Genomic DNA, 13729 nt, shown 5'->3' on the forward strand with positions numbered 1-13729 from the left:
GGCCTTGCCAAGCAAACTCTGGGAACCCCCGTGGAGAAAGGATTCTCTTTAAGTTCCCTAAAGCTTTGTGGTGCTTTGGCCATTACATTCCCAGGCTGTTTCTATGGCACTTACCAAAAGAGAGAACAGTGTCATGGTGTCCCTTCCCTTCCCATTCGGCACCCTTTTCTCAGCCTTGTGAAATAAGTCTCTGGCTTCAGTAGAACTGTTTAAAAGGAAATGGATGGGAAGGCAGAGGAGATATACTGGCTAGGCCTGATTTTTTTCACAAAGAGAAATTCTCTAAGAGTAAACAGTGTTTATTTTTTGTTGATTTTTTTCAAACAAATGGAATTGCTTAATTAAAAAAAAAAAACAACAAAACCTTATCTCTTTTCTCCTTAAATACTACAGACAATCTCATTTTATCGCAGCAGACACCTAGAAACAAAACACGGAACCCACCAGAGGAAACCGAGCAATGAATGAACGCATCAGAAATTCAAGTCAACTATGGAAGAATTAGTGCCAGTTGGCAGCTCTTGATTCTAAACAGAAGTGGCCCGAGCCTACTGAGTTTGACAAAAGTTCCTTAGAATTGGGGAGCTGGGAACATTGAACTCCTTTTTAATTCTATTCCAATCGTTTTATGCATAGGGAAATGAAACTCAATGCATCAAATGAAGACCCAAAGAAACATTTAAAAACTTGTTTGACTAGTATTCAGTATGTGAGACTAAGTGATAGCTTGTCCTCCTAGTTAACCTTGTCCTGGAATATATATAAGTTATTTGTAGCCGCCACTGCTATAATATTTTCTGAAGGATGCCAAGCTGTATGCAAGATCTTTTTGCTAAAGTCCAGACTGTCGACACTGATCTCGTCTTTTCTTCGCTTGCCCCCGACGCACACTTTTCGGGGTTTGAGGATAGCCCGGGGTTTGCTGTTTTCCCTCGAGGCCTCAAGGGTCACATCACGCTTGGTGTTCCGGTCGAACATCCTGAAGAAGTTGTTGTAGGAGCCCGTCATGATGACACTGCAGGGGAAAGAGGAAGCTAAGTATTACAGAGAAGAATGGTCAGCCATCCCCATAACATCTTTCAGGAGCAAACGATGCTTATCATGGCTAGCTCACAGGGACCATACATTTAAACTGAGAGCATTGACTTGTTTTTTGAGTCATTGAAAGGGCCAAGCTCTTTGGCTGGGCTTAGAACAAAGGTTTGCAATCATCATCAGTATTACTCATTTTTACTCCACAGGTAATGTTTGTTCTTGGATCACTAATTTGGTCCAGTTGTTATGATCCTAGGGTTACCAACTTTAAGTTAGTGTTAGGAGGTGTGTGTGGGGGTTTGAAAGAAAATGGCCCCCAAAGGAAGTGGCACTATTAGGAGGTGTGACCTTGTTGGAATTGGGGTGGTCTTGTTGGAGGAAGTGTGTCACTGTGGAGGTGGGCTTTGAGGTCTCATATATGCTCAAGATTACTAATGTTTGAGGTTGGGCCATAGAGGTAACCCTAGCTGGCTGTGGCTGGGATTAGAAGATGTGTGTAGAAATGTCTTGTGTATAGTTAACTAGTAGTCATTGGTTATGATCTATGGTAATGAAGGGCAAACTGGAAAAATAACAGTTGTGTAATTATTATCAACTATCAATGACTTAAGTGGTAAACTAAGAGGCTTGCTTCTTTCCCTGGGGACTCTGGTTCATATGGCTTCGTTGTTTTGCTCTCTTCTGCTTTATAAACTGGATTGTGTAACCCGGGTCCTTTGCTGCATGTTTACTATATCTGGTTCAGCTGAATTCTACAGTAGAGGATTCAGTGGTGGTTTGGGAAGAGGGGCCAAGCTAGTCAGAGACTCAAAGCTGGAATCTCAGAATGGCCCGCTGTGAACACTATGAATGAACAGCCTCATGCTATTGAACACTATGCCACCTTCATCCAGGAGCTAACTGAGCCCCAACAGCCTGCATCTAGTTTACAGACTGTCAAAGAATCATCTGTATTTGTCAAACGAAAAATGAACTATTGGGAGGTAATGTGAAGTATTGTAGAAATCAAGGGCCTTAAAACACTAATAAATCACTCTGAGGGAATGTGATAAATGAGGTTGGCTAGGATTCTGCTAATGAAGCACCGGGACCTCCAGTCAAGTCTGCTCTAGCAGCTTCAAGGGGATAGGTCTAGAAAGCCACTTGACAATACTCAGAGGACTTGCTGGTGTATTACTAGTAGTCTTGAGTAGGCATTTGGTCCCAGCTTTTGGGTGCCTTGTATGTTAAGGACAGCATTTTCTTCTTGACATTGAACTGTCAACTGTGCCAGCCCAGAAATGAACTCGGGGCCTCACAGCATCCTTCTCTTTACAGGCGTGATCACAGACTCCAGTCAGTGACCCACATAATGCATCCTGGCCAGGTCTTGGGGCCCAACATCGATCTCCATTTGGATGTATCCCATATTTCAGGTGAATTGTCCAAAGTTTACTCAAGGGAAAGGCTCTCAGCCCGAATGTTTCTTACCTGTCCGACCCGTTCCACACACACTCAAATTTATCAAAAATGCAGTCATTTTCATAGAGGGAGCACAACTTGCTGCGGAGGTAGTCATGAACCTGGGAGGAAATATCAAGAACATGTCATCATCATACAAGGTGAGGGGTCCTATGAATACTGACTTGGTGACATGAGCTGTTCATCCCCTCTATGTGCCCTTGCATTGCATCAGGTGGCTCTGGACCGAATGCAGGCTCAAGGCCCTGGCTTTAGGAGGAAAGCAGGGGTCAGTGAGCTTCTTTATGCCAGTATGGATTGAAGAAGGTTGCTTGTATAGATAGTGGCATAAAGCAGGAGCCAGTAATTGGTAGAATTGTGTTTTTTATTATTATTGTGTGGGTCTGCATGATGTGTGTATGCAGGTGTGTTCACATGTGGGGCGCAGAAGACAGCTTTGTGGAGTTGGTCTTCTCTTTCCACTTATAAATGAGCTTTGGGGGTTGAATTAAGGCCATCAGGTGTTAGAGACTAGTATTCATTTTGATACTCGGCTGTTCATCCAAAGTCTGCTCTGGGTTTGAGGCAGAACACTGGGGAAGAAACCACAGAATGGAATAAATACATGAGAAGTTTTAGGCAGCACTAAAATCACAGAACATGAAAGTGTGGGGAAGGGCACTGAGAGATGAGGGACATTATACTTTGTAGGATGAGGACTCAAGGTTACATGTGATAAGGTAACACGGCCTCAGACGTCGGCAGAGAGTGAATGAGTCCAAATGACATCCGGAAGAAAGGCTCTCCAACCATAGGGAAGAACATCTACAAAGGGCCACAGGTACAAGTCTGGGAAGGAGCATGACATGACAGACATATAGTGAGTAAGCAGATTCTGAGCAAGATGAAGAAGGACATGATGAAGAAAGGTCCACCAAGTCTGCTGTCCAAGGGCAAGTGACTGGCTTTTGCTTCACCGATGATGGCTCAGACTAAGGCAAGAACAGTAGCTAGACTCTAGATGGGGTCTGGGGCAGCGTTGCTAGGATACAGAGCAACCCTGAGGAGTGGAGCAGAGAACTGGAGTCAAAGAGTGTTCCTGAGCTTTCTTCTGAGTAGTAGATGGCTGGGCAGGAGGGGCTGCTGCTGAAGCCCTTCTGAGGAGACAGATGAGGCCCTGGATTTGAAAACTGAATCCCTTAAAGGAAAAGAAGCACTGAAAACTCAAGCTGAAATGGAGATGGAGTTGAAGAAGATTCAGTATCTCAGTTAGGAAACTCATGGGAAAAGCCTTTTAAGGAGATGACAAAGTATCAGGTCTCAAAGATTAAGTAGAGGAATTGGATCACACAAGCAAAGAACATGCAAAATTAAAAATCACACAGGAAAGGACGATACAGGAACTGTGGGACACCATGAAAAGATCAAATCTTTGGACTATAAGCATAGATGAGGGAGAGGAATCCCAGGTCGATGGCATAGATCAGATCTTAAAGCTTATAGAAGAAAATCTCCCCCAAAGAAAGACACACCTGTATAGATGCAGGAACATTAAAATTAATTGGTCTTAGAAGCAGGTAGGCTAACTGCAGATCTCCATCTGACCCTCCTCTCCTCAACCCCCCCCCCCCCAATCTCATCCCCAGCTCTGCAGCAAATCACCTGCTGCAGCCTCCACTTCCTCTCAGCTCCTTCTCCAGAGGATCAAGAAGACCTCCTCCCACAGCATCCCAACTCACCCTTTCCTCCCAGCCTGTAACTCCAGCAGGCATTCCCTGGAAAGCCACAGGCCACACCTCCCAGGGAAACAGGTAGGCTAACTGCAGATCTCTTCTTTCTCCAAATCCAATCCCCCAGTCTTAGCCCCAGCTCTGTAGCAGAACACCTGCTGTGGTCTGGCCTTACATTCTGCCCCCATTCCCAGGGGATTAAGCAGATACTGGTGAAACACCCTGCTTTCTCCTTCCTGCGGTCTCTCTTAGCCCTGCTTCTAACCCATTCCCATTCTTAAGTGCCAGCTCCCAGTACCTAGAAATGCATTGTATCTGGAACCCCCTGAGGCCAAACCTGGGCAGGATCCCAGAAGCATTCCATACCAGGCAACACACAGCCACCACGCTCTCCTAAGAACCAGAGAGTGTAAGAGAACAAAACACTCAACAAAGACAGGACCAGGTGTCTGCACCTAGAATTACAGTCATCCCAAACTCAGATGCCTGGACCCCAGTGTGAAAACACAGTGACACCCAGGGCAATGTCTCCATGAGAACCCTGCAACCCTACTACAGGAGTCCCTGAGAAATGCAACAGCTGAAGCACAAGATAAAATGGAATATGATAGAGGACCTTAAAAAGGAAATGAATAAATCCCTTAAAGAAATCTATGAAAACACAAACAGTGGAAGGAAATGAATAAAAACAGTTCACGACCTCAACGTGGAAATAAAATAGAAGGAAACCCAAACTGAGGGAAATCTGGAAATGAAAAATTTAGGAACTCAAAACCAGGAACCTCAGAGGCAAGGCTCATCAACAGAATACAAGTAATGGAGGAGAGAAACTCAGGCACTGAAGATAAGATAAAAGAAATGGATACCTCAGTCAAAGACTATGTGTTAAAGCTAGAAAACCCCAGGCACAAAACATCTAGGGAATCTGGGACACTATGAAAAACCAAATCTGTGAATAACAGGAATAAAGGAAGGAGAAGAAACCAAGGTCAATGGCACAGGAAATATTTTCAATAAAACCATAGAAGAAAATGTCCCCAAACTAAAGAAGGAGATGCCTATCAAGGTCTGAGAAGCATACAAAACACCAAATAGACTGGACCATAGAAGAAATTCCTCTCCACATATAATAATGAAGCAAGCTGAAATAGCCACTTTAATATCTGCCAATATAGGGCTTCAAGCCAAAACTAATCAGAAGAGATAGTGAAGGACACTACATACTCATCAAAGAAAAAATTGATCAAGAGGACCATGCAATTCTTAATGTCTATGCAGCAAACAACGGCAACAAAGTTCATAAAAGAAACACTATTACAGCTTAAGTTACAATTGACTTTTACACACAGATAGTAGGTGACTTCACTACTTCACTCTTGCCAATATAGAGGTCATCCAGACAAAGAATAAACAGAGAAATGCTGGAGCTAATTTACACCATAAATCAAGTGGACCAGATGTTTACAGAACATTTCAACCAAATGCAAAAGAATATACCTTCTTTCCAGCACCTCATAGAACTTTCTCTAAAACTGACCACATACTCAGACACACAGCAAGTCTCAACAGATAAAAAAAAAAATGAAATAACATCCTGCATCCTGTCTAACCACCATGGATTAAAGCTGGGTATCAATACCTACAGAAACAACAGAAGGCTTGCAAGCTCATGGAATGGAACAACTCACTACATGCAATGAAAAATGGGTCAAGACAGAATTAACAATGAAATGAAAACTTTTAAAAATTGAATGAAAATGAAAACACAACATACCAAACTTAGGTGACACAATGAAGTTAGTTCTCAGAGGCAAGTTCATGACTCTAAGGACCCATATAAAAACATCTGGAGCCATCTCATACTAACGGTACACCTGAAAGTTCTAGAACAAGAAGAACTACTCACACCCAAGAGGAGTAGATGGCAAGAGACAATCAACTCAGGGAAGAAATCAGTAAAATAGAAACAAACTAAAGAGCAGAGAGAATATCCAAATTAACAAAATTAGAAATGAAAAGGGGGTGGAACAACAGCCAACTGAGGAAATCCAGAGAATCATAAGGACATACTTTTAAAACCTGTATTCCACCGAATTGGAAAATCTAAAAGAAATGGATACTTTTCTCGATATATGCCACCCACCAAAATTGAATCAAGATCAGTAAAACAATTTAAACAGACCTATAACTCCTAGTGAAATGGAAGCAGTCATTAAAAGTCTCCCAAGCAAAGAAAACCCAGGCCCGATAGCTTTAGTGCAGAATTCTACCAGACTTTCAAAGAACTCTACAAATTATTCCATAAAATAGAAACATAAGAAACATTGCCAAACTTACTTTATGAAGCCACAGTCACCTTGATATCCAAACCACATACTCAACAAAGAAAGAGAATTACAGACCAATTTCTCTTATGAACATAGATGCAAATATTTTCAATAAGATACTTGCAAACTGAATCCAAGAACACATCAAAAAGATCATCCACTATGATCAAGCAGGCTTCATCCCAGAGATGCAGGGATGGTTCACCATATGAAAATCAGTAAATGTAATTTACCATATAAACACACTGAAAGACAAAAACCACATGATCATCTCATTAGATGCAGAAAAGGCCTTTGACAGAATTCACCCCTTCATGATAAAAGTCTTGAGAGAGTAGGGATACAAGGGACATACCTCAACATAATAAAGGCAGTTTACAGCAAATCCATAGCCAACATCAACTTAAGTGGAGAGAAACACAGAACAATTCCACTAAAATCAGCAATAGGACAAGGCTGTCCATTCCCTCCATACCTATTCAATATGGCACTTGAAGTCTAAGCTAGAGAAATAATACTACTGAAGATCAAGGGAATACAAATTGGAAGAGAAGAAGCCAAAGTATCTTTATTTGCAAATGATATGATCATATACATAAGTGATCCTAAAATTTCCACCATCAAACTCCTAGAGCTGATAAATTCTCTCAGCAAAGTAGTAAGATACAAAATTAACTCACAAAATCAGTAGCCCTCATATAGACAAATGACAAAACGGATTGAGAAAGAAATCGAGAAACAACACCCTTCACAATAGCCTCAAAAATATAAAATATTTTGGGGTAACTCTAAGCAAGTGAAAGACTTGAGACATTAAAAAAAGAAATTGAAGACATCAGAAGATAGAACCATCTTCCATGCTCATGGCTTGGTAGGATTAATACAGAAAAAAATGGCCATCCTACTAAAAGCAATATATAGATCCAATGCAATCACCATCAAAATTCCAATACAGTTTTTTTTACAGATTTTGAAAGAACCGTTTTCAGCTTCATATAGAAACACAGAAAACCCAGCATAGCTAAAACAACCCTGAATAATAAAAGAACTGTTGGCAGGATCACTGTCCCCAACCTCAAGTTGTAGTACAGACCTATAGAAATAAAAACAGCATGATTTGACACAAAAACAGATATGTTGATCAATGGAATCGAACTGAAGACCCAGACATAAATCCACACACCTATGGTCACCTGATTTTTTTTTTATAAAGAAGCCAGAAATACACACTGGAAAAAGAACAGCATCTTCAAAAAATTGAGCTGATCACACTAGATGACTGTATGTAGAAGAATCCAAATAGATCCATATTTATAACCCTGCACAAAACTCAACTCTGAAATGGATCAAAGACATCAACATAAAACCAGATACACTGAACCTGATGGAAGAGGAAGTGGGAAATAGCCTTGAACTCATTGGACCAGAAAGACTTCCTGGGTAGAACATTGCTAGCAGAGGCACTAAGAATTAATAAGTGGGGTCTCATAAAACTGAGAAGCTTCTGCATGGCAAAGGGTACCATCATTAGGACAAAGCAGCAGCTGACAAAATGGGAAAAGATTTTTACCAACTACACATCTGATTGAGAGCTAATATCCAAAATATATAAAGAACTTAAACTTGATATTAAGAGAGAGCCTAATTTAAAAAATGGAGTAAAGATCTTAACAGAAAATTCTCAAAAGAGGAAATGCAAATGGCGGAGAAACAAAGATATGTTCAATACCTTTCGTCATCAGGGATATGCTATCCAAACCACTTTGAGATTTCATCTTACACCTGTCAGAATGGCTAAGATCAATAAAACAAATGATAACTTAAGCTGTTGAGCAAGTGCAGTAAGGGGAACACTCTTCCATTGCTGGTGGGACTGAGAACTTGTACAACCACTATGGAATTCAGTGTGAAGGTTCTTCAGGGAGATCAGAATTGATCTACCTCAAGATCTAGTTATACTACTCTTGAGCATATACCCAAGGGATGCTTCATCCTACCACAGAGACACCTTTTCAAACAACCATGTTCATTGCTGCTCTATTCATAATGGTCAGACATTGGGAACAACCTATATATCCCGCAACAGAAGAATGAATAAAGAAAATGTAGCACATTTACACAATGGAGTATTACTCAGCTGTTAAAAAGTGAAATCATGAAATTTGTTGATTAATGGATAGAACTAGAAAAAAAAGTCCTGAGTGGGGTAACCCAGATTCAGAAAGACAAATATAGTATATATTCACTTATATGTGGATATTAGCTATTAAGTCAATGATAAGCAAGCTACATTCTGTAGAACCAGAGGTTAGATATAGAGTAAGGGACTAGGGGGTAAGATAGATCTTCCTGGAAAAGGGAATAGAATAGATATGGATGGATGGATGGGTGTGTGACTGGAATGGGAGGATCTCAAGTAGGGAAGGGGAGAGAAGACAGTAACAAGGGAGGGAATATGGGGAGAGAGAACTAAAATTAAGAGCCATTTGAATGGTAGTATGGAAACCTAATACAGTAGAAACCCCAGATAAACCAGGCTATTGCCAAGGCTATAGGTTGGTATCCACAAACTGATGGCAAGGCCCCACTGCTGAAGACAACACCTCCACAACATTGAACATGGAGAAGTCCAGCTGGTGCCTACCTAGAACCTTTACTCCTATGTCCTAGTGACTTCGGTACAGGAAGGTACTCTGTGTGCTACCCTTACCTTCCTGCTCTTGTCTCTGTTACTCCTTTCAGGGGATGCTGTGGGGTTTTGCTCTCAAGTCCATGTGCTAAATGGGGGTACCCCAGTGCTCTTGACTACTGTTCCTGTCTTATTCTCAATTCCTTTGATATCACACATTCAAGTTCAGCTTCTTGCTGTGCACTGGCCTTACATCATCAAAACCACCGAGTCATTCCTTGAAGCAACGTGAGTATCTCCCTCTCTCTTCCATTCTTTCAGGCATCTTTTTCAGTGACTGAAATACCCTGTTTATTAACTACTGGGCCCATCATAGTCAATGATTTTCCTGCCTACCCCCATTGTCACGTGACTACAACAGTATCTAATGTGCCAAGTCTACTTTTATTGCTACACCCTTTCTTTTTAGTTCACAGTGTCCTGATTCCGTCAGTTCTTCAAGACCATTAACCCAAGTGCTTCATTTTTCCTTGGCTTCCTCAAGTTTGGCATTTGTCACGACAGCTTTACTCAGTGCACATGTTCAACCAAGCTCTCTCTTTAAATTATACTCCCTTAACAAAACTACACCACTGGCTTACATCCTTCTGCTTGTCACTTGGGCCACACAGGTGAATGTGACTGGAAGACACAATCATATATATTTGTCTTGTTTTATTTGTCTTATTTTATTTGATTAAAAATAATTTTTGGAGACAAGTTCTCATGCATCCTAGGCTAAGGATGTCTTTGATCCTCCTGCCTCCACTTCCTGAGTGCTGGGATGACAGGTGTGCACCACTTTGCCCAGTTTATACATTACTGGGGAATGAACCAAGGGCTTTTTTTTTTTTCATGCTAGGCAAGTTCTCTACCAACCAAGTTATACTCCCAGTTCCTTCCAAGGTCTTAAGGCTTTCAATGAACAATATAGACCTCATGCTGATCCGTGAGTGACCTTATGGTACTCCCTCTGTTAAACGATCATTTTAAACATCTTATTCAGTAGATGTCCTTGCTCATTTTACTGAGAAAACAGAAGAAAGAAAATTTGGATTTCCTAGCATGACATTGATCAGTCCCTGCATCTTGAGCTGCGTACACAGCACTCCTTCCTTTGACAGATGAACTACCCACCTCCCTTAGGCCAGTTCTTCACTGGACTCCATCCCTTCTTGTTTTTTGAGACAGGGTTTCTTTATATAGCTTTGTGCCTTTCCTGGAACTCACTTGGTAGCCCAGGCTGGCCTTGAACTCACAGAGATTCGCCTGCCTCTGCCTCCCGAGTGGAGTGCTGGGATTAAAGGTGCGCGCCACCAGTACCTGGCTCCATCCCTTCTTGTATCTCACAAGGACTCAGCTCCCTCGCTTGTCTCTCCACTGTTTATTCCCGCCAGCACCCAAACACTGTAACTTCCTTCTGCCTGCAGCCCACATTCCACCCACCCATCTACTCTGTTTTCATTCGAGATAAAATCTGTGGAGAATAGCTAGCTTCTGTGCTCACACCCTCTCTGCACAGTCTCTTGAAGTCATCTGATCAGATGGCCCTGTGCCACACTCTTCTGTTAGGGTACTGGTAACCTCTGTCTGCATGTGGAAGCCAGCATTCAATGCTAAGCCCCGCCCCACCCCGCCCCCACTTTTTTTTTTTTTTTTATAGCAACAGCGTGGTTGGTGGCTGTTTCCACCCTGAGATTTTATCCACTTGAACACACCTCTGAGTCTTCCTTATACCTCTCTGGCCCCTCCCCCTCAGTCTCCTTTGCCAAATCATCTCCCTGTTGTTCAACCATAAAAACACCTGGCCCCAAGAGCAGGCCCCAGTTTCTTCTTTAAATGTGCCCAGGGAGCTTCTTCTAATTCTACTGGTTTTGAGGACCTTTCCTCTACTTGCCCTGGGCTGTTCACCTCTCATCTGTTTGTATTTCATTAGCTTAACATGTTTAAAAGAAAACTCAATCTTCTCATCTAAATCAAAAGCCAACTCCACCTCACTAGTGGTTAAAGATGGTAAACCATGGGCTATCTCCCAGCATCTCCCCTCTTACAACATACATCAGATTCTAAACAATTTTACCTTAGAAACTACATCAGAAATCTGGGGACCTCTGTTGCTCACCCCCTCATCTAAGATGCTATCTATCACCCATTTGCCAAAGACTGTGTGCTGGCTGATTTTGTGTCAACTTGACACAAGCTAGAGTCATCAGAGAGGAAGGAGCCTCAGAGAGGAAATGCCTCTGTGAGATGCAGCAGTATGGCATTTTCTCAATTAGTGATCATTGCTGGAGGACCCAGACCATTGTGGGTCCTGGGTTCTATAAGAAATCAGGCCATGGGGAGCAAATCAATAAGCAGCAGCCCCTCCCACGTCCCACCATGGCCTCTGTATCAGTTCTTGCCTCCAGGTTCCTGTCCTGTTTGAGTTCCTGTCCTGACTTCCTTCAATAATGAACAGCAATATGGAAGTGTAAGCCAAATAAACCCTTTTCTAAGCCTCAACTTGCCTTTTGGTCATGGTGTTTCATCATGGCAATAGAAACCCTTAAGATAGAGTGTCAAAATGTTAAAATCCATTCTTTCTGTCTCTTCACTTGTCTCTGCCAAAGTTTTTCCTCCCCAGTACAACTAGAATGATGTTTTAAAATCATAGTGACAAAATGTTCTGGAGTTGGGCATGGCTCTGCAACTCTGAATATCCTAAAATCCAGGGAGTTATGTATTCTGAAATGAGTGAATATTGTGATAGATGAACTGTATCTCAAGTAAAACAATATCAATCAAATCTGTCTGCCTAGATTCCCCTTTCCCTGCCTCATTTCTTTTTATCTAATTAAAGATATATAAAAATAAGAGCAGCTATTTCTGTCCCTTGATCCATCTTCTCCTTGTCCCTTGCCTGGCTTTTTTAAATCCTTTCTACCTCCAGGTCTGTTCAAGCTCTTTCAATAAAAATACCCTGAGCAATGCCTTTGATCCCTCCAAGAGTGATTCTGCCACCCTCTACCCAGTGCTTAAGGCAAGAACTTCTTACATGAGTCCTTGACTTTTCACCTTTCCACAGTCTAGGAGAAGCAGATGCCACTGCCTCTCCATCCTCCCCATCCTTCCATCCTCCTGCCGTCATCAGCCCACATCAGCACCATCTCCTTCCCTGCAGCCTGCCTGTCACACTGTAAACTGAAACCCATTGTTTTTAATGCCATTTCCTGGTAGAAAACCTTTCTACAGATCTCCAGGGTACCCAGCCAGAAACAAGTAAAGCTCTCAGTACCAGAATTTGTAGGACCAGGCCCCGCTTTTATCTTCAGGCTCAACTTTCTGCCTGACTGTTCAAGGAAAACTTTTCCAACCACAGTTCTCTTTACCCCAGGTCTTTGGCCATGGTATTTTCTAAGCGCACGACTTTGCTAACTAGCTCATGGCGGTTTCGTCCTCACCCTGAAAGGTTTCCCTGCCTTGGGCTCCCCGGGTCTCAGCACCATCCCTTGCACAAAGGCAGTGAGCTCCTTTGTTTATCAGTCAGCTTCCTCACTAGAGAGCTTCATGAGAGCAAGGCTGTGCTTGGCTTGCTCACTCTAGCTATGGTACCCATCCTATGTAACATTTTCAGGCTGTAACTGTTGCTAGTTCCCATGCATCCTTAAATCCTATGGCACTTGTAGCCTGTAGTATTTTATGTAACACATCACTATGAACAGCCTTCTATCTCTCTGCACGGCAACCATTTGCAGGCGGAGGCTGATGTAGAAGCCGTCAAAGGGAGTGTTCTGTACCTGGTAAGTCTCGATGGGGCGATTTTCCATGTTGAGATCCCAAACTTTCACGGTCAGATAGTCTCTGGTCATGATATACCTCCCACTGTGGCTGAACTTCACATCCGAAATTGAAGAGATAATTTCAGAGAAAAACGATCTGTTGCTTGGGTCTTCCGGCTCTTCAAAAACTGTAGAACAAAAGAAAAACAAAAGCAAAGCATGATGAATACAGCACAGGCTTGTGAACAGACTCTAAAGTTGGGCCAGCCGGAGAGCTAACAGTGAGCTCAGAGTTTCTATGTAGGGCGGGTGTCTGTGGAATATAAAGAAGTTGCCAACAGTGTTAGCTCCCTGGAAACAGAAAGAAAAAAACAAAAACAAACAAACAAACAAACAAAAACCCCAAACCTGATGGATTGCTGTGTTTTCAAGGAATTGGCATGGGACCTAACACTCTGCTTGCTGGGACACTGCTGTAAGAAAACCCAAGATCTGGATCACATTTGCCCTCCTCTCTGGATGTCATGTGCATGTCCATACTGGAGACATCTCAGGATTCTTTTTTCTTTTCCTTTCATGTCCCCTCCTTTCTTCCCTGACTATGGTGATATTTTATTTGGGCTGAATGTGATTTTATTTGTATGTTAATAAACAAAGTTGCCTGGAGATCAGAGGTCATAGCGAGCCATAAGCAGAAGTCAGGCGGTGGTAGCACACGCCCTTATAATCCAATTACATGGCAGGCAGAGTCTCTGTGTGGTCAAGGAC

At 42.3% G+C, this 13729-nt stretch overlaps 1 protein-coding gene across 50 annotated transcripts in view; it reads right to left on the reverse strand.

The window, feature by feature from the left end:
- Positions 1 to 590: 590 nt before the first annotated feature.
- The window catches only part of Ppp2r2b (protein phosphatase 2 regulatory subunit Bbeta), a 294937-nt gene continuing 281798 nt past the window's right edge, over positions 591 to 13729 (reverse strand). For all 50 annotated transcript variants that reach the window (XM_076555156.1, XM_076555167.1, XM_076555141.1 and 47 more), the window contains 3 exons: positions 12980 to 13149; positions 2506 to 2597; positions 591 to 1015 (listed from right to left, as the gene is read on the reverse strand). In XM_076555156.1, coding sequence (XP_076411271.1) covers positions 736 to 1015; positions 2506 to 2597; positions 12980 to 13149 — 542 coding nt within the window. In that variant the 3' untranslated portion in view covers positions 591 to 735. The remainder of the gene's footprint in view (positions 1016 to 2505; positions 2598 to 12979; positions 13150 to 13729) is intronic.

The sequence above is a fragment of the Peromyscus maniculatus genome, chromosome 19 (genome assembly GCF_049852395.1).
Source record: "Peromyscus maniculatus bairdii isolate BWxNUB_F1_BW_parent chromosome 19, HU_Pman_BW_mat_3.1, whole genome shotgun sequence".
NCBI lineage: Eukaryota > Metazoa > Chordata > Mammalia > Rodentia > Cricetidae > Peromyscus > Peromyscus maniculatus.